Below are 26,622 nucleotides of genomic sequence, written 5' to 3'. Positions count from 1 at the left end.
AATATGGCAGTGCCATGTTGGCACTTTTTTCCATAACTTGAGTTGAAATTGTTCTTTTATTTTGGAAAACCTTGTTACATTGTTTAATGCATCCAGCGGGGCATCACAACAAAATTAGGCATAATAATGTGTTAATTCCACAACTGTATACTGTATATATCGGTATCGGTTGATATCGGAATCGGTAATTACGAGTTGGATAATATCGGAATATCGGCAAAAAAGCCCTTATCGGACATCTCTACTTAAATTTGTCACTTTTTTGAGTTGATTTATAAAGGCCTGTAGATTAAGATGAAGCATGGTGGTGGCGGTCATGAGCAAAGCACATTCACTTCAAACTGATACGATACTCTTATTAGCGTGCGTGACAGTGAGGGAATTTTGAGGAGGAAATATTGTTGTGTTACAAATTTGTGTGTGGTGTCGCTTCCATATTTGTGATTATTCCAAGCTAATCATCATATACCCATGTTTTTTTAATGCGTAGCAATGGCACTTGAACTAAATGTGACTGTGTGTCATATTTTCATTGGTCAGCTATAAATACAGATAGCCAAATAATTAGTCCAGATCCTTACAGTTAGGGCCGTTGCTCGGATTTATTGGGCCCCTGAAAGAGTATCGGTGTGAGCCCCTATAACCGATTCAATGTTCTTGTTTTTTGGTGTTCTTGACGGTGCCTTGTGTAATACACTAAATGTGTTTCCTTTTTTATGATGACCCATTCAACAAGTCAGAGTACAATTATGTAAATTATATATTAGTAGTGGACTTAACATTTTTGTATTTAGGCTATTCAAATGTCCCACTAATAACACATTTTACAAGACCACATTGAACACACTATGATACCGTAACTGACCTTCGTCAGATGCTCATAATTATTCACTATGACCAATTGACAAAGGTCATTATTCAGCTACTAAGTAGTTATTAATAACAATATTTATCAATACTCAGTAATTGTTAATTACTAAGTACAACTTGACTCCGTTATAATACAATTCAATTCAGCCTTTGATGGGCGCATACTGGAGCACTGTGATATGTCTGTAGCTTGTGTAGTGTGTACTTTTTTTTATGAACTGGTGAATTGTCTAGAGCATGGGTGTCAAACTCTGGCGCGCGGGCCAAATTTGGCTGTAACACCGCATTCACCACTGATACTCATACTTGCCAACCCTCCCGATTTTCCCGGGAGACTCCCAAATTTCAGTGCCCCTGCCGAAAATCTCTCGGAGCAACCATTCTCCCGAATTTCTCCCGGTCAACAATATTGGGGGCGTGCCTTAAAGGCACTGCCTTCAACGTCCTCTACAACCTGTCGTCACGTCAGCTTTTCCTCCATACAAACAGCGTGCCGCCCAGCCACATATCACATGCAGCTTTTACACACACAAGTGAATGCAAATCATACTTCATCCAGAGCCATACAGGTCACACTGAGGGTGGCCGTATAAACAACTTTAACACTGTTACAAATATGCGCCACACTGTGAACCCACACCAAACAAGAATGACAAACACATTTCGGGAGAACATCCGCACCGTAACACAACATAAACACAACAGAACAAATACCCAGAACCCCTTGCAGCACTAACTCTTCCGGGACGCTACAATATACACCCCCGCTACCACCAAACCCCGCCCACGCCCACCTAGTTAATGTTATTTGTACCTCAGAAGGCTGCAAATAGAAAAGAGGCATTCAATTTTTTATTTAAATTTTATTTAATATACCATTGATGTGTTTTCGTTTGTTTTTTTTAAAGTTGATTTTGCACTATTAAGTTATATAAGCGTTGCTTGCTCCATATTCAGTGTTAAAGCAAATCAGTGTAGCAAACTGAGCAATAATTAACATTTTATTCATGCACTTTCTCTTGCTACTTCAAGGCTTGAATGTTTGATTCATTCATTATTGTTATTTTATTTTCAAATTTATTATTAGCCTGTGGAAAAAGTTTATTTTGATATTTACCTCAGAAGGCTGCAAATAGAAAAGAGGCATTCAATTTTTATTTACATTTTATTTGATATGCCATTGATATTTTTTAATTATTATTATTATTATTTGAAACTCGATTTTGCAAGTCACTATAAAGTTATATAAGCTTTGCTTGTTCAATATTCAATGCAAAACTTGTTTGGGTCCCTATTAAAAGGTTAATTTGTTCAACCTTGGCGCGTGGCTTTGTTCAGTTTAAAATTTTGGCCCACTCTGTATTTGAGTTTGACACCCCTGCTCTAGAGTGTAGCACGACCAGATGACAGCTAACGTAGGCTCCAGAGTCCAATGTGCGCCCCGTCAAAGGTAATGTTAGAGACATTAAATGAATGAACAAGTAGGCAAATTGTTTCAGCCACCCTCAGTTGTTTTACTCTCTCACTTTTCTGGGAAAAAAAAGTGTTTAATGTCCTGGGCCGCTGCTCTGCTGCCTTTACTCCTGGCCTTTTTCTTAAGTCTTTTCTGGTGTCTGGACTTGTGCTTTTTTGGGGCAAATCCTAACCTTGTTGGCATTTACTCATGCTCACCTAATTCCGATGAGAAAGCTCAAAGCGTGGGGTGTGGACTAATCTTCCTCCTAATTTATTATGTCCATCCATCCATTTTCTACCGCTTGTCCTTCTCTGGGTCACGGGTGTGCTTGTTGAAAATGGAACAGAATAAATAGTTAAGTGTTTATTTTGTTTAGATTTTAGGTTTGATTTTGTATTTGTATTTTGTGTGCTGCATAGATTTTCTGGACATAGGAGCAGTGCACAATTGCGGAAGCGCACACCTTAGAAAAAACAAGAATGGCCCAATGGGGTTATCGAATTTATTAAAATTAGAATATTGTATGACTTGTGGTTTTGTTTTAATTTGGATTAATTAGTATGAATATATATTCAGTGTATGCATAATCAATTTTGTCATGGAGGCTACTGGGGACTATGTGTGGGCCCTCGCTGGCTGTGGACCCTTGGAGTTGGCATCGCCTTTCCCGCCTTAATGATGGCCCTGCTTAGAGTAACAGTCTTCCTGGACTGACTCAATTAGTAACTGGTACCAAAAATACCGGTGCATAGTATACATCCCTATTAAAGACTTAGCATTGTATGTTTTACTTTTACTTTTGACCTTCTTTTTAAACTTGAATGCCATTTAAGAACATACGAAAGACTATAAAAATGGGACCCATTACCTCCCTGCTTGGCACTCGGCATCAAGGGTTGGAATTGGGGGTTAAATCACCAAAAATGATTCCCGGGCGTGGCACCGCTGCTGCCCAATGCTCCCCTCACCTCCCAGGGGGTGATCAAGGGGATGGGTCAAATGCAGAGGACAAATTTCACCACACCTAGTGTGTGTGTGACAATTATTGGGACTTTAACTTTTAACTTAACTTAACTTAAAAAAAGACATCAGCGACAAAACTTACCTTTGCATCACATACTCATCATTAAAGTCTGTTTTAGCATGTTTGTAATGGTAAATGGTAAATGGGTTATACTCGTATAGCACTTTTCTACCTTCAAGGTAATCAAAGCGCTTTGACACTATTTCCACATTCACCCATTCACACACACATTCACACACTGATGGCGTGAGCTGCCATGCAAGGCCCTAATCACGACCCATCAGGAGCAAGGGTGAAGTGTCTTGCTCAAGGACACAGCGGACGTGGCAAGGTTGGTAGAAGGTGGGGATCGACCCAGGAACCCGCAGGTTGCTGGCACAGCCACTCTCTCAACCGCGCCACGCCGTCCCGTTTGTTTTATTTGTGACCCTGTTTAACTTTTTACATCTTATAAGGCATTTAAGAATATTAAAAAGGCACATTAAAGACACACATCAGAGACTGCACTCATGTTTGCACTACATATTTGTTATTAGAGACTGTTTCATGTTTTGTTTTGTTTTACTCTTGATACTGGTTGACATCTTTTTACACTTTAATTACAGCATAAATTTACAATTTTGCTGTACAGTTAGTAACGTCTGTATGTTGGACAGTGGAGTTCAGTGGAGTTCCTATTATTCTTATGGAATTGAATATTTTGTAAAGATAAATAAGATCAGATTAACCTACATTCCACTTCAATTCTAAACAGTTTGCCCATGTAAATGTAAAAAGTGCCTACCGGTGTTGTTGCGATAGGGGCCAGTGTCTGGCCCTTGGCTCTGGCTGAGGCTCCTCATTGGACCCTTGTTGTGGTAGACACGTTCCTCATATATGGGGTCTATATGGTGCTCTGGGGACCCCAACGGTCGAAGAGGCTCCTGGCTGTGCTGACTACTGTATGAGCCACGTGAGGCTGCAGAAAAAAACCAAAAAAAAAACAACGTAAAAACCACCTCAAAGATGAACAGGTCTGATGGGACAATGCAATGAATGGATGGCGGTCATAATAACCCTGAAAGCTTAAGAGGATAAAGGAAAAATGAGGTGAGGTTGAACTATAAGTGCATTATTATAAAAGACAAGCAAACAGAGAAGTAACAAGTGTTACAAGAGGGCATAAAAAAGGACTATGTTTCTCTACTGCTGTAGAATGTTACATTTACATAAAGATAGTGGTCTGTTCAAAAAGCACACATTTAAGATGGGTGTGAAATACACCAAGATGACATGCACACTGGAAGAAAAACAGATAATGATTAGCAGGTAATAACAAGAGAAAGATGTCACTACATTTCATTCATTTTTCATTAATCTCCACTGAACACATTGCTGTTTGTCAGCAATAAAATAATGAGATGCTGTGTGTTTGGCAGGAGGCCCAAATTCAGACGCTTTGACAGCAGGCATTTGTTCATTACATTGCACAACTGTCGGGCAGGGAGGGGCCTCAGTCTGACTACAAGAGGAGCTCAATTCAATCAGTAAAGGACTGGGAGAATATGGAAATGAGTCAGTACGGCTGAGTTGGGAAAGCAGACAAAGTGGGAGGATTTAATCACATACATGATGACATAGAGTGAGAGAGGATGAAGGTCCAGTGAAGCTATCATGTCATATTAGGGCTTAGTCGATGGCGAGTTGCATGCTGAGAGAATTCCGGTGTCCAACTCCGCGATTTAAACCTTTAAGTCAGGGGTGTCAAACTCAAATACAGAGTGGGCCAAAATTTAAAACTGAACAAAGCCGTGGGCCAAGGTTGAACAAATTAACCTTTTTGATAGGGACCCAAACAAGTTTTGCATTAAATATTGAACAAGCAAGGCTTATATAACTTTATAGTGACATGCAAAATCGAGTTTCAAATAATAATAATAATAATAATAATAATAATAATAAAATATCAATGGCATATCAAATACAATTTAAATAAACATTGAATGCCTCTTTTCTATTTGCAGCCTTCTGAGGTAAATATCAACATTAACTTTTTCCACAGCCTAATAAATTTGAAAATAAAATAATGAATAAACCAACCATTCAGGACTTTACACTGATCTACTCTGATGTGCCCAAGCCAGATACCTGCCATCTTTTCTTGGATGCTAGTTCATTAATGTCGGGGCTCAGGCTTTGAGCTGAGGCATCCCTCATTATCGGGACGGCGTGGCGCAGTGGGAGAGTGGCCGTGCGCAACCCGAGGGTCCCTGGTTCAATCCCCACCTAGTACCAACCTCGTCATGTCCGTTGTGTCCTGAGCAAGACACTTCACCCTTGCTCCTGATGGGTGCTGGTTAGCACCTTGCATGGCAGCTCCCTCCATCAGTGTGTGAATGTGTGTGTGAATGGGTAAATGTGGAAGTAGTGTCAAAGCGCTTTGAGTACCTTGAAGGTAGAAAAGCGCTATACAAGTACAACCCATTTATCATTATTTATCATTTATTATCGAACAAAGGTGTTCATCAGTCATTATATCTCGTATTCCACAGTCTTGGAATACGCTTTTAACGTCCTCTAGGAGCGGACGTGACGTCCGCTTTTCATCCCTTCTAACAACGTGCCCGCCCAGTCACAAGATATGAGCGGCTCCCGTACGCACACACGTAAATGCAAAGCATACTTCATCAACAGCGATACAGTTTACACTGAGAGTGGCCGTATAAGCAACTTTAACATTGTTAGAAATATACGCCACCCTGTGAACCCACACCAAGCAAGAATAACCAACACATTTTGGGAGAACATCCGCACAGTAACACAACATAAACACAACATAAACACAACAGAACAAATACCCAGAACCCTTTGCAGCACTAACTCTTCCGGGACGCTACAATATACACCCCCGCTACCTCCAAACCCTGCCCCCCCCCACACACACACACATACACACACCTTGTAGCGTCCCGGAAGAGTTAGTGTGCAAAGGGTTCTGGGTATTTGTCCTGTTGTGTTTATGAACTAGAGGATTCACAGTGTGGCGTATATTTCTAACAATGTTAAAGGTTTTTATACTGGCACCCTCAGTGTAACCTGTATCGCTGAAGATCAAGTATGCGTTGCATTCACTTCAGTGTGCGTGCCAAAGCCGCACATATTATGTAACTGAGACAGCACTCATTGGACTGGACGAAAAGGGGACGTTACAATCCTCGGGAGGGGCACTGAAATTTGGGAGTCTCCCGGGAGGTTTGGCAAGTATGAGAATTAGCGGTGTATCGCGGCACCGCCGCTGTATATAATCGGCGGACCAGCTCTAGTGTTAATTTGATATCACCTCACGGGCCAAGTGAAAATTACAAGGCGGGCCAAATTTTGCCCGTGGGCCCGAGTTTGACACCCATGCTTTAAGTGACTGCCCTATAAATGTTACCCTTTTATTGACCAGAGATGTAACGATATGAAAATATCATATCACGGTTATCGTGACCAAAATTATCACGGTTATCATTATTATCGCGGTAATGAATGTGCTCAAAAAGTACTTAAACATACTCTTTTGACAAAGTTATGATTTTTTTAATGACCATAATAAATAATTGTTAGAAAACCCACTAATTGTCATGTTTTCAGTAGAAGCATTTAAGTCCCATCTTAAAACTCATTTGTATACTCTAGCCTTTAAATAGCCCCCCTTTTTTTAGGCCAGTTCATCTGCCGTTTCTTTTCCTTTCTCCTCTGCTCCCCCCTCTCCCTTGTGGAGGGGAGACACACAGGTCCGGTGGCCATGGATGAAGTGCTGGCTGTCCAGAGTCGGGACGCCTGTGCATCGGTTGGGAACATCTCTGCGCTGCTGACCCGTCTCTGCTCGGGATGGTTTCCTGCTGGCCCCACTATGGACTGGACTCTTACTATTATGTTGGATCCACTATGGACTGGACTCTCACAATATTATGTCAGACCCACTCGACATCCATTGCATTCGGTCTCCCCTAGAGGGGGGGGGGGGGGGGTTACCCACATATGCGGTCCTCTCCAAGGTTTCTCATAGTCATTCACATCGACGTCCCACTGGGATGAGTTTTTCCTTGCCCTTATGTGGGATCTGTACCGAGGATGTCGTTGTGGCTTGTGCAGCCCTTTGAGACACTTGTGATTTAGGACTATATAAATAAACATTGATTGATTGATTGATTGATGTTTTGTATTTCTTCTGCTTCACCGATAGTGTTTTAGTCTTAGTATTATATCTGTTTCAATGGCTAAGCGTTCATTGTTTTAAATATCTGTTTGTACTGTAGCATTATAAGATGTATTTAAATGAAAAGTGCATAACAAATAAAACAATTATTATAATTTATTATTTCTGGCAGGCATGGTGGCGTCCTACTCTGTTCAGCGGTCCTTGGAGGCACCGTAAAACACCTTTGAGCAGTTTAGCTCATTTACACTCATCAAAGCTCTGAGAATTATGCTCATGGTTTTTTGATGCCACCTGGTGGTGACGGGGCACGATTACACCATAATCGACGAGACAAGAATGAGATTCATTCGGGTTTAATGGAAAGAGCATAGTGATGTACCAGAATTACAGTCTAGCGGCCGAAATGTTTTTTAAGAGAAAGTGTGTATACTTTATATTTATATTCGATTCTAACAATGTTGCAATCCAAAACATAATGCAATTAAAAATAATAATAAAAATAATAATCTTAAAAACTCCCAGGCAAAATGTCAGACTGCTAACCTTCAAACTGAACAACCATATCACATAAGCAACACATGTACTGCCTGTTTTGGGCCCTTGGGGTGCAAACGGGTTAATGCTGTGAAAACCCTGCAGCATTTTCAAAGGAATCAGAACATCAATCAATAAGGAGACAGAATAATATCCACACAATGCCACAACACCGTGAGCCATAGATATGAATGAGTCGATACGACACACATCTTTGATCTGCATGCTTACAGTGATCGTGGGCAAAAGGTCTGGGCATTGCGTGGTTTTAGAAGGCACAGAAACTAAAACAAGGATGACTGAACACCGCACAAACACGTCACTGAATAGGATGCTTTAATGCCATACTTGCCAACCTTGAGACCTCCGATTTCGGGAGGTGGGGGAGCGTGGTTAAGAGGGGAGGAGTATATTTACAGCTAGAATTCACCAAGTCAAGTATTTCATATATATATATATATATATATATATATATATATATATATATATATATATATATATATATATATATATATATATATATATACATACATATATATACATATATACATACATATATATACATATATACATATATACATACATATATACATATATACATACATATATACATATATACATACATATATACAGGTAAAAGCCAGTAAATTAGAATATTTTGAAAAACTTGATTTATTTCAGTAATTGCATTCAAAAGGTGTAACTTGTACATTATATTTATTCATTGCACACAGACTGATGCATTCAAATGTTTATTTCATTTAATTTTGATGATTTGAAGTGGCAACAAATGAAAATCCAAAATTCCGTGTGTCACAAAATTAGAATATTACTTAAGGCTAATACAAAAAAGGGATTTTTAGAAATGTTGGCCAACTGAAAAGTATGAAAATGAAAAATATGAGCATGTACAATACTCAATACTTGGTTGGAGCTCCTTTTGCCTCAATTACTGCGTTAATGCGGCGTGGCATGGAGTCGATGAGTTTCTGGCACTGCTCAGGTGTTATGAGAGCCCAGGTTGCTCTGATAGTGGCCTTCAACTCTTCTGCGTTTTTGGGTCTGGCATTCTGCATCTTCCTTTTCACAATACCCCACAGATTTTCTATGGGGCTAAGGTCAGAGGAGTTGGCGGGCCAATTTAGAACAGAAATACCATGGTCCGTAAACCAGGCACGGGTAGATTTTGCGTTGTGTGCAGGCGCCAAGTCCTGTTGGAACTTGAAATCTCCATCTCCATAGAGCAGGTCAGCAGCAGGAAGCATGAAGTGCTCTAAAACTTGCTGGTAGACGGCTGCGTTGACCCTGGATCTCAGGAAACAGAGTGGACCGACACCAGCAGATGACATGGCACCCCAAACCATCACTGATGGTGGAAACTTTACACTAGACTTCAGGCAACGTGGATCCTGTGCCTCTCCTGTCTTCTTCCAGACTCTGGGACCTCAATTTCCAAAGGAAATGCAAAATTTGCATGGTTGGGTGATGGTTTGGGGTGCCATGTCATCTGCTGGTGTCGGTCCACTCTGTTTCCTGAGATCCAGGGTCAACGCAGCCGTCTACCAGCAAGTTTTAGAGCACTTCATGCTTCCTGCTGCTGACCTGCTCTATAGAGATGGAGATTTCAAGTTCCAACAGGACTTGGCGCCTGCACACAACGCAAAATCTACCCGTGCCTGGTTTACGGACCATGGTATTTCTGTTCTAAATTGGCCCGCCAACTCCCCTGACCTTAGCCCTATAGAAAATCTGTGGGGTATTGTGAAAAGGAAGATGCAGAATGCCAGACCCAAAAACGCAGAAGAGTTGAAGGCCACTATCAGAGCAACCTGGGCTCTCATAACACCTGAGCAGTGCCAGAAACTCATCGACTCCATGCCACGCCGCATTAACGCAGTAATTGAGGCAAAAGGAGCTCCAACCAAGTATTGAGTATTGTACATACTCATATTTTTCATTTTCATACTTTTCAGTTGGCCAACATTTCTAAAAATCCCTTTTTTGTATTAGCCTTAAGTAATATTCTAATTTTGTGACACACGGAATTTTGGATTTTCATTTGTTGCCACTTCAAATCATCAAAATTAAATGAAATAAGCATTTGAATGCATCAGTCTGTGTGCAATGAATAAATATAATGTACAAGTTACACCTTTTGAATGCAATTACTGAAATAAATCAAGTTTTTCAAAATATTCTAATTTACTGGCTTTTACCTGTATATATATATATATATATATATATATATATATATATATATATATATATATATATATATATATATATAAGAAATACTTGACTTTCAGTGAATTCTAGCTATATATATATATATATATATATATATATATATATATATATATATATATATATATTTTTTTATATATATACATATAAATAAGAGAAATACTTGAATTTCAGTGTTCATTTATTTACACATATACACACACATAACACTCATCTACTCAATGTTGAGTTAAGCGTTGAATTGTCCATCCTTGTTCTATTCTCTGTCACTATTTTTCTAACCATGCTGAACACCCTCTCTGATGATGCATTCTGCTTCGTCTCCTTATTGTGTGCGCAGTTGTGCACTGCACTCTCTAAAAGCCGTAGATGTTATTGTCACATATGCATGTACAGTAGATGGCAGTATTGTCCTGTTTAAGAGTGTCACACATTGCTGTTTACGGCAGACAAACTGCTTTACGGTAGACAAAAATGTGACTGCTGTTGTGTGTTGTTACCGCGCTGGGAGGACGTTAATGAAACTGCCTAACAATAAACCCACGTAAGAAACCAAGAACTCGCCCTCGATCATTCTACAGTTATAACGTGATTGGGCAGGCACGCTGTTTATAGTGTGGGAAAGCAGACGTGAAAACAGGCTGTCGACACGTCACTCAGGTCCGCATGAATTTCGTGAGATTTTTGGGAGAAAATTTGTCCCGGGAGGTTTTCGGGAGAGGCGCTGAATTTCGGGAGTCTCCCGGAAAATCCGGGAGGGTTGGCAAGTATGTTTAGTGCTCACATATTATTTATCACTATGTGTTATAATTATTCTGAGAAAAGACAGCTATTTAAAGGAGTGGGTTTAACCCCAGGCGGAAAATATCTTGTGTCCATTTTGTGTTGAGCTGTTTGAAAAAGCATTTGCAAATATTTGAGTAAATCAAACCAATTGCCCAGTCCCTTGTTGGGTGTGCACTTTAATAAGGAAAACTAGATTTAATCACTTCTTTGTGGTCTATATACAGCAACATGTAATGATGCAGGTTCTTCAGTCAAAATGTTGCATAGATTATGTTTTACAGACCATCTTCAAGACGGTTTCTGACGAGCTGTGTTTCCATTACCCCTAGAAATGAGCAAAACCTAAATATTGCAATAAAAAACTTGTATTGGAAATACCCATTTTTCGAAAAAAACCTCCAAAATATTGCTAAAACAATTTTACGCTCTCATGAGGTGGTTATTCAGAGGTTTCAATATTGACGTGTTTCGCAAAAGCATGATGTACATACTTTTTTTTCTGCATTTACAGGGCCTCTAAACACAAACCGGCGGGGCGCCGAAGCAGGACAAAAGTTAAAGTTAAAGTTAAAGTACCAATGATTGTCACACACACTAGGTGTGGTGAAATTATTCTCTGCATTTGACCCATCACCCTTGATCACCCCCTGGGAGTTGAGGAGAGCAGTGGGCAGCAGCGGTGACCGCGCCCGGGAATCATTTTTGGAGATTTAACCCCCAATTTCAACCCTTGATGCTGAGTCCTAAGCAGGGAGGTAATGGGTCCCATTTTTATAGTCTTTGGTATGACTCGGCCGGGGTTTGAACTCACAACCTACCGATCTCAGGGTGGACACTCTTAACCACTAGGCCACTGAGTAGGTAGGGCAGACGAGTTGTCTTTGTCTCGCTTCCAGTCGGTCGGCTGGGGGGAGCGAGACGGTCCGGCAATTATGGCCGACCAGCAGGCTCAGAGACCCACATACCCGAACAATGTTGAGGGGGCCCGTGAATCCACAATGTCTGTGAATTCCTCGTTCACAATTCTCTCCAAACTCTTCACGATGCGCCCTTTTGTGAGCGTTCTTATTTACGTGCCTCCACTTCGACTGTGTATTCTTCCCGTTAGCCTACTTTTCGTTTTTAGCGCTTTCCTATTAAGTCTACTGACAGATATAAGTCAGAACTATACGCTACTTTATATTAGAAATGGCAACAGCGCAGGATGCATGTGCATGTACGAGCCAGTCTGCTCCACAACAAGAGGATAAAGAAAAAGAAGGAACTTTATGACAACTTTGGACTACAAATGGACAAAAAATGGCGGACTCGCGCAAAGCTCTACGGGTTAAACTTAACCATATATGGAGATATCCGCTAATGTAAGGGGACAAGTATGTCACAAGCGAACCTAAATTATAAACAGCTTGTTTGGATGAAGAATGAAGGAAAACAAGATTGTTTTAAGACTATCTCCGACATGCCTCCAGTTTGATTTAACTATGGAAAAAATGTGATTCATCACAGTTAAAAATGTAAATCGTTTGGCAGCCATAATCATATACAATATAATAAATAATAATAAATACAATATAAAAATCAAAGATCATCATCAATGATATATTTATAATCAAATCCTAATCGAAATGTGAGATATCCAAAGATTTCCACCCCTACTACAAAGTCTTCCCAGAAGAGATATTTTTGGCCATATTCACTTCATGGAGGTCAGTGGTGTCCCAACATTTTCCATTGTGGAACATGTACAGAAAAATTTAAGGATGCTGGCAAAACACTATTATATGTGCATTAATAATGCTAAAAGCTATCTGAACAAAACCTCAACACCGTAGCTTTTTGTTATAGGCGACAAAGCAAATTAGAGTAATATGTAATAGTACATCTTATCATTACAACTTCATTGTTTTTTTTTAATATGCCGAGAGTTAATCAAAAACGAGCTGCGGACCACAACTGGCACCTGGACTGCACTTTGGACACCCCTGCTGTATGCGTAATGGCCAGGTGTTTGATAATTGTTCTACCTTTAATGTATTTTAATTTGAAAATTACTTTCCAGATCACATTGAGTACTCGAGACAGATTGAATCACTAAAGAAAAAGTGTTCCCTTGTTTAAAAGAACAAATGATGCTCTGTTCTGATAAAACTGCTGCCTAATCAATTTCATTGCTAAGAAAATTTTTAACACAACTTAAAAACATTCAAAGACGGCACTTCTTTCTTTTTTTTCATTGTGTTGGTTTGATTCTTAGTATAGAGGGTCAAATGGAACAAATTAAATAAATAAATACATATTTAAACATTACTTCAATGTGTTTCTAATTCATTAGAATTGGAATTAAATACGAAAATGTGTTATTAAATGTCATGAATTCAGTTCATGTAAAATGATATCAAATTATTTAATTAATATTTAATTTTTTTTTTATTTAATTAGTACTCCGGGTACTCCGGCTTCCTCCCACCACCAAAGACATGCACCTGGGGATAGGTTGATTGGCAACACTAAATTGGCCCTAGTGTGTGAATGTTGTCTGTCTATCTGTGTTGGCCCTGTGATGAGGTGGCGACTTGTCCAGGGTGTACCCCGCCTTCCGCCCGATTGTAGCTGAGATAGGCTCCAGCGCCCCCCGCGACCCCGAAGGGAATAAGCGGTAGAAAATGGATGGATAGTCATTGATTTCATTATTGCATGATTTAATGAAGTCAGTGGGCGTGGCTCACAGCAAGGGGTAATGCCGGGTAACCAATCAGGTTTAAGTTTGACAAATAAAAATAAATTCATGAAGCGCTGACAAGGGCCAAATGAGACAAAATCAAATAAACATATATTTAAATAATTACTTCAATGCATCAATAATTAATTAGAATAATATATTATAGTAAATGCTTAAGTGTGACATTAAAATATTTAATGAAAATTACATTTACATTTTTGATGATTTTATTGATGTCATTATTTCATGATTTAATTAACCATTGATGTAATTTTTATAATGATTGAATTGATTTAATGCAGTTAGTGGGTGGGGGGTAACATGAATCTAGTCCAATAAAATAAAACCATGTCCCACCTTCTCCAAAAGTATCATAATTTTTCTTATGAAAATGTACACTTTGAATATGTATCTTGGAGTCGCCACAACTATTTTTTTTTTCCAGACACGGTTGAAAGTTAACTTAACAGTACATGGGTTCACCCTGTCACAACATTAAGTACACCTGTACACTCGTCGATCGATGCGGACTGCATAAAAAAAAGTGGCATTTACATAACTACATGTCGCACGTTGAATTTGTTTTGAGCGCATGTCAAGACTATATGAAAATAATACTTTGTCTATTGTTTCCTCACAGCCTGAAGGAGAGAGCTTCTACTTGTTCACGTCAAAATGCATATACCTTATGATTTGATGCTTTGGCATTGTTTAATACGAGTGGCCATCATTTATAAGTCAGAAAAGAAAACAATATTCATAGGTCGCCTTTAAATTAATCATTAAATCATGAAACAATGAAATCAATAATTAAATAAACCATGCAATAACCTCAATTAATTTCATGATTAAATAATTAAATCCATCCATCCATCCATCCATCCATTTTCTACCGCTTGTCCCTTTCAGGGTTGCGGGGGGTGCTGGAGCCTATCTCAGCTGCATTCGGGTGGTAGGCGGGGTACACCCTGGACAAAATGTTCATTAAATAATTTGATACATTTAATAACACATTTGAGTATTTAATTGCAATTATAATTAGTTAATGACACATTTAAGTAATTATTTAAAGATTTGTGTATTCATTTTTGTCCCATTGGAGTTATAAGATGCACGGGCAATGTGAGTCCTGTAAATCAATGACTTCATGTTCTGTTGTTCAATGAGGTTTAAAAACATGTGGCATATTTAAACGTGGATATATTTAGGTCCCCTGCAGTCCAACGGCACAGATATATTACAGTCATGTGGGAAAACGTCGCTATGTCTCACAGTAAGGGAATCACAACAAAGAAAATGAAGAGAACATGAAACAACGCTTATTTTTGTGACATCCACTGAGTGAAATGAGACAAAACACAGCACCAAGAGCGACACAGAAACTGGTCAGAATTTGCAAGCTTGCGTGCTCCTAAAGAGTCACGCCCATTAACAGCATGACTCATCCAAGCTGGCTCCTTTCCTTCCAATAAAGTTGATTTGATTTGATTTGATCCATTTCATCTTTGAAGTCTTGATGAGTTGGTTTTTATTTCTTTATTCATTTATTTTTCGACTCACAGCGGCCCACTCGTGGAGGAACTGACCTCTTTCTTTCAAAGGGAGACGCAACTTTAAGTAAAGAAAGAAGAAAAAAAGGCCCGCCTATGATGTTCAATTCAGTAAAATATTAAAAAGAGGGTTAGAAAATGGAAGAACTAACACTGGTTCCTTGATGCTTTTTAGTATCGTTTGTTGGGATTCAAAGCAAATAAAAACATCTGATTTACCTCTTGTAACTCCTCCTATAGGACAACTTATCACAAAATATTTGACTGTATATACATCCAGCAGTTTTCTGGGCCAGTTAAGCCGACTTTTCATTTGACCATACAAAGGGATCACCAACAGGCCTCAGGCAACATCATTCCACCGCCAGTCAGTGACCATTACTGCTGTCTGCCTTCCTCACTCTCTTGGTTTGATATTTAAAAGTCAATAAATAATCACATCAGCCGGACCACGGACAAACAATTATGTACAGTTATGCTTTACTTTATAGAGGGCAGCCACAAACCCGCTCCAACACTTGGACGTAAATCTTAAAGATCCTTACCACAAGGCGTCGGTGTCGTTCACAGATCAGTTCTTTCAATCGACCTAAACGCAGCACTTGACCTTTCCATGAAAGGCGGCGCGAGGCGCCGATATGCAACAACGAGGCTCCATCACATCACCCAGGTGCTTAAATAACACACAAAGCCATATTGATATTCTTATGGATTTTTCTCACAAGGGCTTTTTCCCTCTATTCAGCAAACCAAGAAATACTCATTCAGGACATGAAAGGATGGGTTCATCGACGACTTTTCGAAGTGAACTGATCAAATCAGAAGCAACTGTCCAACAACAACAGTATTATCATTATTAGTACAGCCCTCACATTACTGCAATTCACTATCATCTTCTTAAGCGACAACTCCCTCCCCCCATTCTCAGCACATTCTACAGAGGCACAATAGAGAGCCGACTGACCAACTGCATCTCTGTCTGGACTGGAGCCTGCAGACAGTGGTGAGGACGATGGAAAAGATCATAAGGACTCTTCTTCCTCCTATCCAGGAAATCGCAAAAAGCCACTGCCTGACCAATGCTCAGACAATCTGCAGAAACTCCTCCCACCCCCACCAAGGACTGTTTTCACTGCTGGACTCTAGAAAGAGGTTCCGCAGCCTCCGTAGCAGAACCACCAGGTTCTGTAACAGCTTCTTCCCTCAGGCCATAAGACTCTTGAACGCATCATAATAATCCCCTCAATTAGCACCCAAAAACGGATTAACTCGCTGGAATATAAAGACAATATAACATACATCCATAAACGTGGATGCATATGCAAAAGTGCAATATATTTATCTGTACAGTAATCTATTTATTTATATATGCACCTTATTGCTCTTTTATCCTGCACTACAACGAGCTAATGCAACATTTCGATATAATCTGTACTGTAAAGTTCAAATTTGAATGACAATAAAAAGAAGTCTAAGTCTAATACTTTAGAAATTACATTAAGATAAATCTAAGACTAGTCCATGTACAGGGACCATGTGCTGCTTCAGAAAGTCATTCTACATGTTGGAATTCATGTTTACCATCAGTGAACCACAGCTCCCCAATGTCAGCATCACTCATGCAATCCCAAACCAAGACACTACCACCACCATGCTTGACTGTAGGCAAGTCATTTGAGTCAACGGATATTTAGACAATAATGACTGTGTGGAATCATTAGTTATGGCTATACCAGCTGCACACTGACTACTCTGAAGTATATCCACGTTTGATTTGGATAATATGATTTTATGGGCTGATTTAATAAAAAGAAGCGGTGAAATGTGAGGGGTGCATTAGAGATGGAATGTATAGCTATTTGAAGGGAATCAGATATTGAGGATCCATTACTTTCAAGAGCATGAAATGGTTCTTATGAAAGACTCTCTTTTTAAAAAATGTTCAAGAAACAACTTGTTTCTTATCAAGGAAACAATAACTGGTAGCAGTTTTAAGATATTATTCGTATCAGATTAATTACATTTTACACATTGATTTGAATTTAATTTGGCCTGTTTTCATGACATTAGTGCAATACAATGTAACTAAAAATAATACAATTAATATTGTCATGGTCTGCATGGCAGCTGTTGGCGTGACCCAGGATGCAGAGACTATAACAATGTGCTGGTAAATGTAATTTAGGTAACACTTTAGTATGGGGAACATACTCTAAGTAACAAAGACTTAATTTAGAGTTATCTGGACACGAGGGGAACATATAAGGGTTAGGGTTAGGGTAACTAATAAGCAATAATTCTGAGGTTATTGAGGGAAGACTCTTAGTTAATGGCTTACTGGTTGTATAATAAGGCCATGCAGAATAAAGCATTAATAAGTACTTAATAATGACTAATTAAGAGCCAATATGTTACTAATTTTCATGTTAATAAGCAACTAATTAATGGTAAATATGTTCCCCATACTAAAGTGTTACCGTAATTTATTATGAACAAGGCAGGCAAAATAAAGCATGTAGGAAAAAAACACCACTAACTGTACTTACTGTAACTGTACATGCTGTAAAACATGCAGCATGTATGAACAACGACCCAGCACCATCTGACATATAATGCTGGAAAATAAATCCCCCTGATTGGCAATTAGGGACAGGTGAGCTTCTTAATTTCCAACCAGGACCAGGTGAGGAGAACAGTGCTTACAACAGAAGTAAAGTAACTGGCTAACATGTCAACAAAGGAAGTGGAAATAGAAAAAAAATAAGAGCGCAAACAGGAACTTACAAAAAAAAAAAAAGGAGGAAAATGTCCAAAACTGTGATGAGGGATCATGACAGGATATACAGGACTGTCTCAGAAAATTGGAATATTGTGATAAAGTTCTTTATTTTAGTTCTTTATGCTTCCATCTGTTGAAAAGCTCTATGGAGATGATGATTTAATTTTCCAGCATGATCTGGCACCTGCCCACAGTGCCAAAACCACCAGTAACTGGTGTACTGACCATGGCATTACTGTCCTCGATTGGCCTGCCAACTCCCCTGACCTGAACCCCATAGATAATTTGTGGGGTATTGTGAAGAAGAAGCCGAAAGACACCAGACCCAATAATGCAAATGAGCAAAAGGCCGCTATTGAAGCATCCTGGGCATCCATAACACTTCAGCAATGCCACAGGCTGATTGCCTCCATGCCACGCCGCATTGATGCAGTAATCCGTGCAAAAGGATTCCCAATCAAGTACTGAGTGCATTAGTTGACATTTTCAAATGTTTAATTTTGTTTTGCTGTTATAAATATTTTTTTTTACTTGGTCTGAGGAAATATTCTAATTTTTCGAGATGGGATTTTTGAGTTTTCTTAAGCTGTATGGCATAATCAGCAATATCAAAATAATAAAAGGCTTGCAATATTTCAGTTGATGTGTAATGCATACAGGATGTATGACATTTTTGTTTTTTTTAATTGCATTACAGAAAGTAAAGAACTTTATCACAATATTCTAATTTTCTGAGACAGTCCTGTACAGTATGTATAAACAAAATTAGAGCATGAGTAAAGTGCAAATGCCAAATAAATTGCAAACAAAAATTGCTCACAACCCCAAACCGATTTACAATATGTCACTTCAAAGAGCTGTTCAAAAGACTTGACTTGTTAGCGAGCGTCAAATCTTTAGGGCATACTGACTTCTTTTGTGATAGGTGTACTGTCTAAGTTGTGAAAAGGGCCTGTGAACTCTCACCTGCTAGACTGCCAGGCCTCTGGAGTGTTGCAGTTGCGTAGAGCTCGTGGGAAATCTTGTACTGGTCGGATGCGTGGTGAGCTGCGAGTCGTTTGGGAGACAAAGTGGCATAACTGCCGATGCCCGAGCTCATCTGTAAAAAGGACACCAAGTCGCTATGGGTTAAAAACTGCTAAATAAGCTCAGGGCGCGTTATAGATTAAGTGTAAACTGATGCAATTACTTCATTTGCACTCTGTCGGCAGCCAAACGTAAACAGCTGACCTGACTGATGTGTTCAGGTTGGTGTGGTTCAGACGCGCGTATTTTTTCAATTTGCTAAAGCACCTCACCTATTTTTTTCCCTCCATGTTTCCACATGATAAAATTGCCTAAAGCGGGTTTATGGATGGAAATTGTCATTTTGTGTAAATCGCTCACAAACCTCTTAGTGTTATGTAACTCAATCGGGGCTGAAAAAAAAAAGAAAAAGAAAAAAGAAGAAGAAGCCTCGTAGCGTTCAGAGAGCAGAGTACAAAATGTAGACTTGTGTCATTTTCTTTCAATGCGTGTAAACAAACATGTACACCTGTTTATATTCATGCAGGATATGTTGAAATATATGCACAACTTACTATGTACCCACCTGGACTGTATATCAAATGTCTGAGGATGGTATTTACCTGATGGAGGGGGGACGACGATGAACTGGCCCCTCCCCCTGCTCCGGTGGAGTTGGGTGGAGAGGCCAACCTCAGGGGAGAGCCTCCACCACCTCCTGCTGCTGTCACGGCAATGTTGGTACTGGAGAAGAATGAGAAATAATGTCATCCATTATCTGTAGCGTTATGATTTATAAAAGTATATCAGTTCTAGGATATTAATATTGGGAGTCATAGGGCTGCAACTAACGATTATTTTAATAGTGGAAAAGTGAGAGTTTGTTCTCGATTAGTTGACTAGTTCAAAGGTTATTGCTTATAATCTGTTGTACACGCTTGAGTTCACAACTTGATTTTAACTCATTTTTAAAACCTATAATAGTACATTTAATTGTAACAAAATAAACGTAAATTACTGAGAAACAAATAGTTGGTTTTTTTTTTACACAATGAACAATACGAAAAATTAGTCCTATTTGCAAGATGTGTCACGGTGGCGCAAGTTTGCGGTTGTTGGCGTGATCTCAGGATGCAGAGAAGGCAGGCAGTGTATGTGTAGAAGGTCCCTATATTAGGGACCAGCGAAAAAAGCATAATAAAAGAGAGAACTGATGTGGGAAGAGAAGTCAATCACGGGTAAAAATGCAAAAGGACATCTGTTAGCAGGAAGGAACAGAGGAAGTAGCTAACTGAAGTGAGTACTTAGCAATCAATGCACCAGCGCCGCCAAACAGACGGAGCTTACTCAGCGTTTCAAAAAACAGAAACATCTACGTTCTTTTCTCTCATAATGATTGTGAACAATAGGCAAAATTCCAAAAAAAGTGCAGTTTTCTTTGACAATAACAAATCTTTGTAATTTTTTTTTTTTTTTTTTTTTTAAATCAACATTGTTGATTATGGCAACTAATTGTTACAGCCCTTGTTTGTAGTACCATGGCCAAGTGCCCATACTATACCTATTAATAAATAATACTAATGTTATTAATTGTACTTACAACAAACATTAATTAAGCCTGCTTTATAGTCACCCAATATAAATGTACCCGTTTAGGAATAGGGTTGTAAGGTATACCGGTATTGGTATAATACCGCGATACTAATGAATCATATTTGGCACTATACTGCCTCTGAAAAGTACCGGTCAACATCTTCTTTCGTTTTTTTTAAATGAATATTATGTTTATAAACTCAGGAAATATGTCCCTGGACACATGAGGACTTTGAATATGACGAATGTATGATCCTGTAACGACTTGGTATCGGGTTGATACCCAAATTTGTGGTATCATCCAAAACTAATGTATAGTATCAAACAACAGAAGAATAAGTGATTATTACATTTTAACAGACACGTATGTAGAACAGAGAGTAAGCAGATAAATAACAGTAAATGAACAGGTAGATTAATAATTCATTTTCTACCATGTGTCCCTTAATAATGTTGACAAAATAATAGAGTGGAAAATGACACAATATGTTATTGCATGTATCAGCAGCTAAATTAGGAGCCTTTGTTTGCTTACTTACTAATAAAAGACAAGTTGTCTTGTATGTTCACTATTTTATTTAAGGACAACATTGCAATAAGAAACATATGTTTAATGTACCGTAAGATTTTTTGTTAAAATAAAGCCAATAATGCAATTGTTGTGGTGCCCTTTATTTAGAAAAGTACCGAAATAATTTTGGTACCGGTACCAACATATTGGTATCGGGACAACACTATTTAGGAAACTACAAGGACATTAAAGTATTTATTTTACCTGCAACCCACAATATTGTTTTCTCCTATTCTATTAAAACATTGATCCATATTGAGTATTTCATCTCTTGAAACAAAAGATAGGTCATCTTATATTTAGTGTATCTAAATGCTGTCTAGCTACTCAGAGCTTTTCCTCTGTCACTCCCAGTGACACAGATAGCAAACAATAGAGGAGGTGTTACGATGCAAATTTTAAAGTGGGACCTGCTGTATGAAGGTTTTGATCTACATTAAAACATTTTCTTTGTGGCCTCGATATGTATTAGATATACTTTGTTATAAATATTGCATACATGTTGCTCCACAGTCACATTCATAATAGTTTGTGGAGGCATTCCCAAAATGCAAATGAAACCACGCCCCACCCTCCCCAAAAGAATCAGAATATATCTTTTGAAAATGTACATTGTTTAAATATATTTTGAAGAAGAACATCACCGCTCTTTTTTCCAGTGAAAAATAAACTTCATAAACATTATATAGATTCACCAGGGAACAACATTAAGTACATCTGCACACTCTCCTGAGACAATGCTGCATTAAAAAAAAAAAAAGCTGCTTTTACCAGCATTTATGTCACTGCATGTTGCATGTTTTTGATTGATTGATTGAGAAGTTTATTGACATCTTAAAGAATTGAATCTATGTAATGCTTTAAAAAGGCAAATGGATGGCACAAAAAGCCAAAAGGCTTGTTTCATTGTAGGCCATTAAATATTCATCACATATATCAATAATAAAAAATATATATAACCTGTAACATGTATATAAAAAATTACGTTAAAAAATTGATAAATTATGTACATATACACAGTATACATGTCAAGTGATTTGACAAACAGTATATACAAAAAATGGGGGGTGGGGGGTATATACACTATATACATGACACTATGTACATGACTATGCACATGTTGACTCCAAGAGTGTGCAAAACAGAATGAGAAAATATATATACACTATAACCACATATAAACCTGTTTGATGCTTCGAAGAGTTGCTGGGGATCAATTTTGGTTCAGATCAGGTAGAGGTTGAGCTGAGCCATGATTTTATGGCCGTTTTAAAATTTAGTAGGGAAGTTCGATTTTAAGGTCTGTTGGTAGTGCATTCCACTGTGTGGTGGCAAAATCGCAGAATTCATTTTTTCCCATGAAAGTCTTGAATTTGGGGGGGACGAGGTCTGTGTCACTGTGTGCATGCCAAGTTTACCCTACCTTACTTTGTGTTTCCCTTATACAGAACACCTCCCTCTCTGGCTGATAGTTTTACTTAATGTCCAAATAAGTACTTCCACCGCACTGTGATGTCACAACGTAGCCAGACTCCAAAACACTGAGTTCAGAGGCATCCAAAACTGCGTGAAAGTTCATGCCAAAATGCATGACCTTTATGATTTTGGTATTGTTTAATACCAGTATCTGACATTAATTAATAACATAATAACAACATCAATGAGTCAGAAAGACGAAAATCATTATAGGTTCCCTATTAAAGTTGATAAGATGAGATGATTTGCCTTCTGTTCAGTACTATACTGCCTCCGTAGGAGGATACAATAGCTCACCGGCATCAAAATGTAAACAAACGTCATTGGTGGATCTACACCTGACATCCACTGTAATGATACCAAGTACAGGCACATATCTAGCCGATACTACTATGATATTGTCAATATTTTTTGGCATGACAACATCTTCTTTCGTTCGTTTTTTAAAAATTCATATTATGTTTATAAACTCAGGAAATATGTCCCTGGACACATGAGGACTTTGAATATGACCAATGTATGATCCTGTAACTACATGGTATCAGATTGATACCCACATTTGTGGTATCATCCAAAACTAATGTAAAGTATCAAACAACAGAAGAATAAGTGATGTTTACATTTTAACAGAAGTGTAGACATAACATGTTAAAAGAGAAAGTAAGCAGATATTTACAGTAAATGAAGAAGTAGATTAATAATTAATTTTCTACCACTTGTCCTTAATAATGACAAAATAATAGAATGGAAAATGACACAATATGTTACTGCATACGTCAGCAGACTAATTAGGAGTCTTTGTTTGTTTACTTACTACTAAAAGACAAGTTGTCTAGTATGTTCACTATTTTATTTAAAGACTTAACTGCAATAAGAAACGTATGTTATATTATTTATATATTATATATATATATATATATATATATATATATATATATATATATATATATATATATAATATATAGAATATATTATATTATTTATTATTATTACTGTCTATTGTGAGTGAACTGTGGTGCTGAATTTCCCCCAGGGATCAATAAAGTACTTTCTATTCTATCTATCTATTCTATGTTTAATGTACCCTAAGATTTTTTGTTAAAATAAAGCCAATAATGCAATTATTTTGTGGTCCCCTTTATTTAGAAAAGTACCGAAAAGTACCGAAAAGTATATAAATAATTTTAGTACCGGTACCAAAATATTGGTATCGTTACAACACTAGTATCAACATCAATTCACTCAAATCAATATCAACGTCTTACTATCCTACCTGTAGGACTTTGCCAGTCGATTAGCAGGACACTGTTTGCTGGGAGAGGAGGACGAAGAGGAGGAGGATGGCAGTCGCTGAGTAGTGGCGTAGTTTGAAGCATCGGACGCCGATCCCAGGCGTTGGAGTTTATTGGGGGACCCGGGCCCTGAACCGCCTCCGCCGCCACACAGCGGAGAATTGACACGCTGGGCAGGTAAGGTGGAGCTAGAGTAGTAGATACCTACAGCACGGAGGAAGTAAGACACAATAATATTGTATTTGCACAAACAGCAATCATAATATAATCTGTATTTTTATAGTATTACAAGTAAAGAACTGTATCATATTTTGTATAGAGTTTAAACATGAATAACCCTATGGTTTAAAACCAAACAATAGCATACTTTGAATGGATTGTTTTCATGTCAAATGACTTATTTAACTCTTTTACACGGTAAAGTGTCCACTGCGTGTATAATGTGGGTTGACCTACTGTACTGTAAATCACATTTGAGACATTACTCATCAGGCACTTTAGGTCCCTCAGGAGAAGCTAGAGCCTTGCTGAGAGCATCCGTGACCTGACTCCGCAGAAGCGTCAGAAATGGATAAATAAGTGTAGGCAGTGTGTCGGGATATACTGTACCAAGTGGTGTTTTCGAAGTAAACCAAAAGGTGGGGAGCTAACTAACATGGCAGTGTGATGTGGTTTGTCAATCAAATCAACTACAAACTACATGTAGAATGCAGAAAGGTAATGTAGACAAACAATTATGGCTTTCCCTGTTTTGTAGGGGAGAGTGTATCAATCCAAATAGCGATAGTATACAAAGGTGAGTGCTGGTATCAGATCGATACTCGTTTGAAGAAATAGATATTTTAGTTACAGCTTCTCTGTGTTATACGTACAGCAAGTTACTTGATTTTTCCTCAGAGGTGGCGTTTCTCCGATTCGGTCTGTGCAAAAAGCGCGCCTCTCTTTCTTTCCCTGTCTCTGCTAATCATTCAGGCACACTTTGCGACTCCCATACCCTGTTCTGCCATAGAGAGCAGAGACTTATGGAGAGAAACATGCCTTTTTGAGCAACCAAACAAAAAAAAGATTTTCTACAAAAAAAGAAAAAAAAAGAAAAGAAAAAAAAAGAAGAATTATTTGTACCCCAAAAAATGGATTAGAATTTTTTTTTAAATAAATACATATATATATGTGTATATATATATATATATATATATATATATATATATATATATATATACAAACCCCGTTTCCATATGAGTTGGGAAATTGTGTTAGATGTAAACATAAATGGAATACAATGATTTGCAAATCCTTTTCAACCCATATTCAATTGAATGCACTACAAAGACAAGATATTTGATGTTGTAACTCATAAACTTTTTTTTTTTTTTTGCAAATAATAATTAACTTAGAATTTCATGGCTGCAACACGTGCAAAAGTAATTGGGAAAGGGCATGTTCACCACTGTGTTACATGGCCTTTCCTTTTAACAACACTCAGTAAACGTTTGGGAACTGAGAAGACACATTTTTTAAGCTTCTCAGGTGGAATTATTTCCCATTCTTGCTTGATGTACAGCTTAAGTTGTTCAATAGTCCGGGGGTCTCCGTTGTGGTATTTTAGGCTTCATAATGCGCCACACATTTTCAATGGGAGACAGGTCTGGACTACAGGCAGGCCAGTCGAGTACCCGCATTCTTACTATGACGCCACGTTGATGTAACACGTGGCTTGGCATTGTCTTGCTGAAATAAGCAGGGGCGTCCATGGTAACGTTGCTTGGATGGCAACATATGTTGCTCCAAAACCTGTATGTACCTTTCAGCATTAATGGCACCTTCACAGATGTGTAAGTTACTCATGTCTTGGGCACTAATACACCCCCATACCATCACAGATGCTGGCTTTTTTTCCTTTTTGGTCCGGAGGACACAACGTCCACAGTTTCCAAAAACAATTTGAAATGTGGACTCGTCAGACCACAGAACACTTTTCCAATTTGTATCAGTCCATCTTAGATGAACTGAGGCCAAGCGAAGCCGACGGCGTTTCTGGGTGTTGTTGATGAATGGTTTTTGCCTTGCATAGGAGAGTTTTAACTTGCACTTACAGATGTAGCGACCAACTGTAGTTACTGACAATGGGTTTCTGAAGTGTTCCTGAGCCCATGTGGTGATATCCTTTACACACTGATGTCGCTTGTTGATGCAGTACAGCCTGAGGGATGGAAGGTCACAGGCTTAGCTGCTTACGTGCAGTGATTTCTCCAGATTCTCTGAACCCTTTGATGATATTACGGACCGTAGATGGTGAAATCCCTAAATTCCTTGCAATAGCTGGTTGAGAAAGGTTTTTCTTAAACTGTTCAACAATTTGCTCACGCATTTGTTGACAAAGTGGTGACCCTCGCCCCATCCTTGTTTGTGAATGACTGAGCATTTCATGGAATCTACTTTTATACCCAATCATGGCACCCACCTGTTCCCAATTTGCCTGTTCACCTGTGGGATTTTCCAAATCAGTGTTTGAAAGAGCATTTCTCAACTTTATCAGT

At 38.5% G+C, this 26,622-nt stretch overlaps 1 protein-coding gene across 7 annotated transcripts in view; it reads right to left on the bottom strand.

Annotated features, from left to right (window-relative positions):
* The window catches only part of ctnnd2a (catenin (cadherin-associated protein), delta 2a), a 723,152-nt gene that overhangs the window by 333,059 nt on the left and 363,471 nt on the right, over positions 1-26,622 (bottom strand). For all 7 annotated transcript variants that reach the window (XM_061965552.2, XM_061965556.2, XM_061965554.2 and 4 more), the window contains exons 8-11: positions 24,067-24,289; positions 19,777-19,897; positions 19,115-19,247; positions 4,135-4,308 (exon numbers count right to left, since the gene is read on the bottom strand). In XM_061965552.2, coding sequence (XP_061821536.2) covers positions 4,135-4,308; positions 19,115-19,247; positions 19,777-19,897; positions 24,067-24,289 — 651 coding nt within the window. The remainder of the gene's footprint in view (positions 1-4,134; positions 4,309-19,114; positions 19,248-19,776; positions 19,898-24,066; positions 24,290-26,622) is intronic.

The sequence above is a fragment of the Nerophis lumbriciformis genome, linkage group LG07 (assembly GCF_033978685.3).
Source record: "Nerophis lumbriciformis linkage group LG07, RoL_Nlum_v2.1, whole genome shotgun sequence".
Classification (NCBI taxonomy): Eukaryota; Metazoa; Chordata; class Actinopteri; order Syngnathiformes; family Syngnathidae; genus Nerophis; species Nerophis lumbriciformis.
Note: the sequence above shows the minus strand (reverse complement) of the source record. Positions and strands in the feature narration are given on the sequence as shown.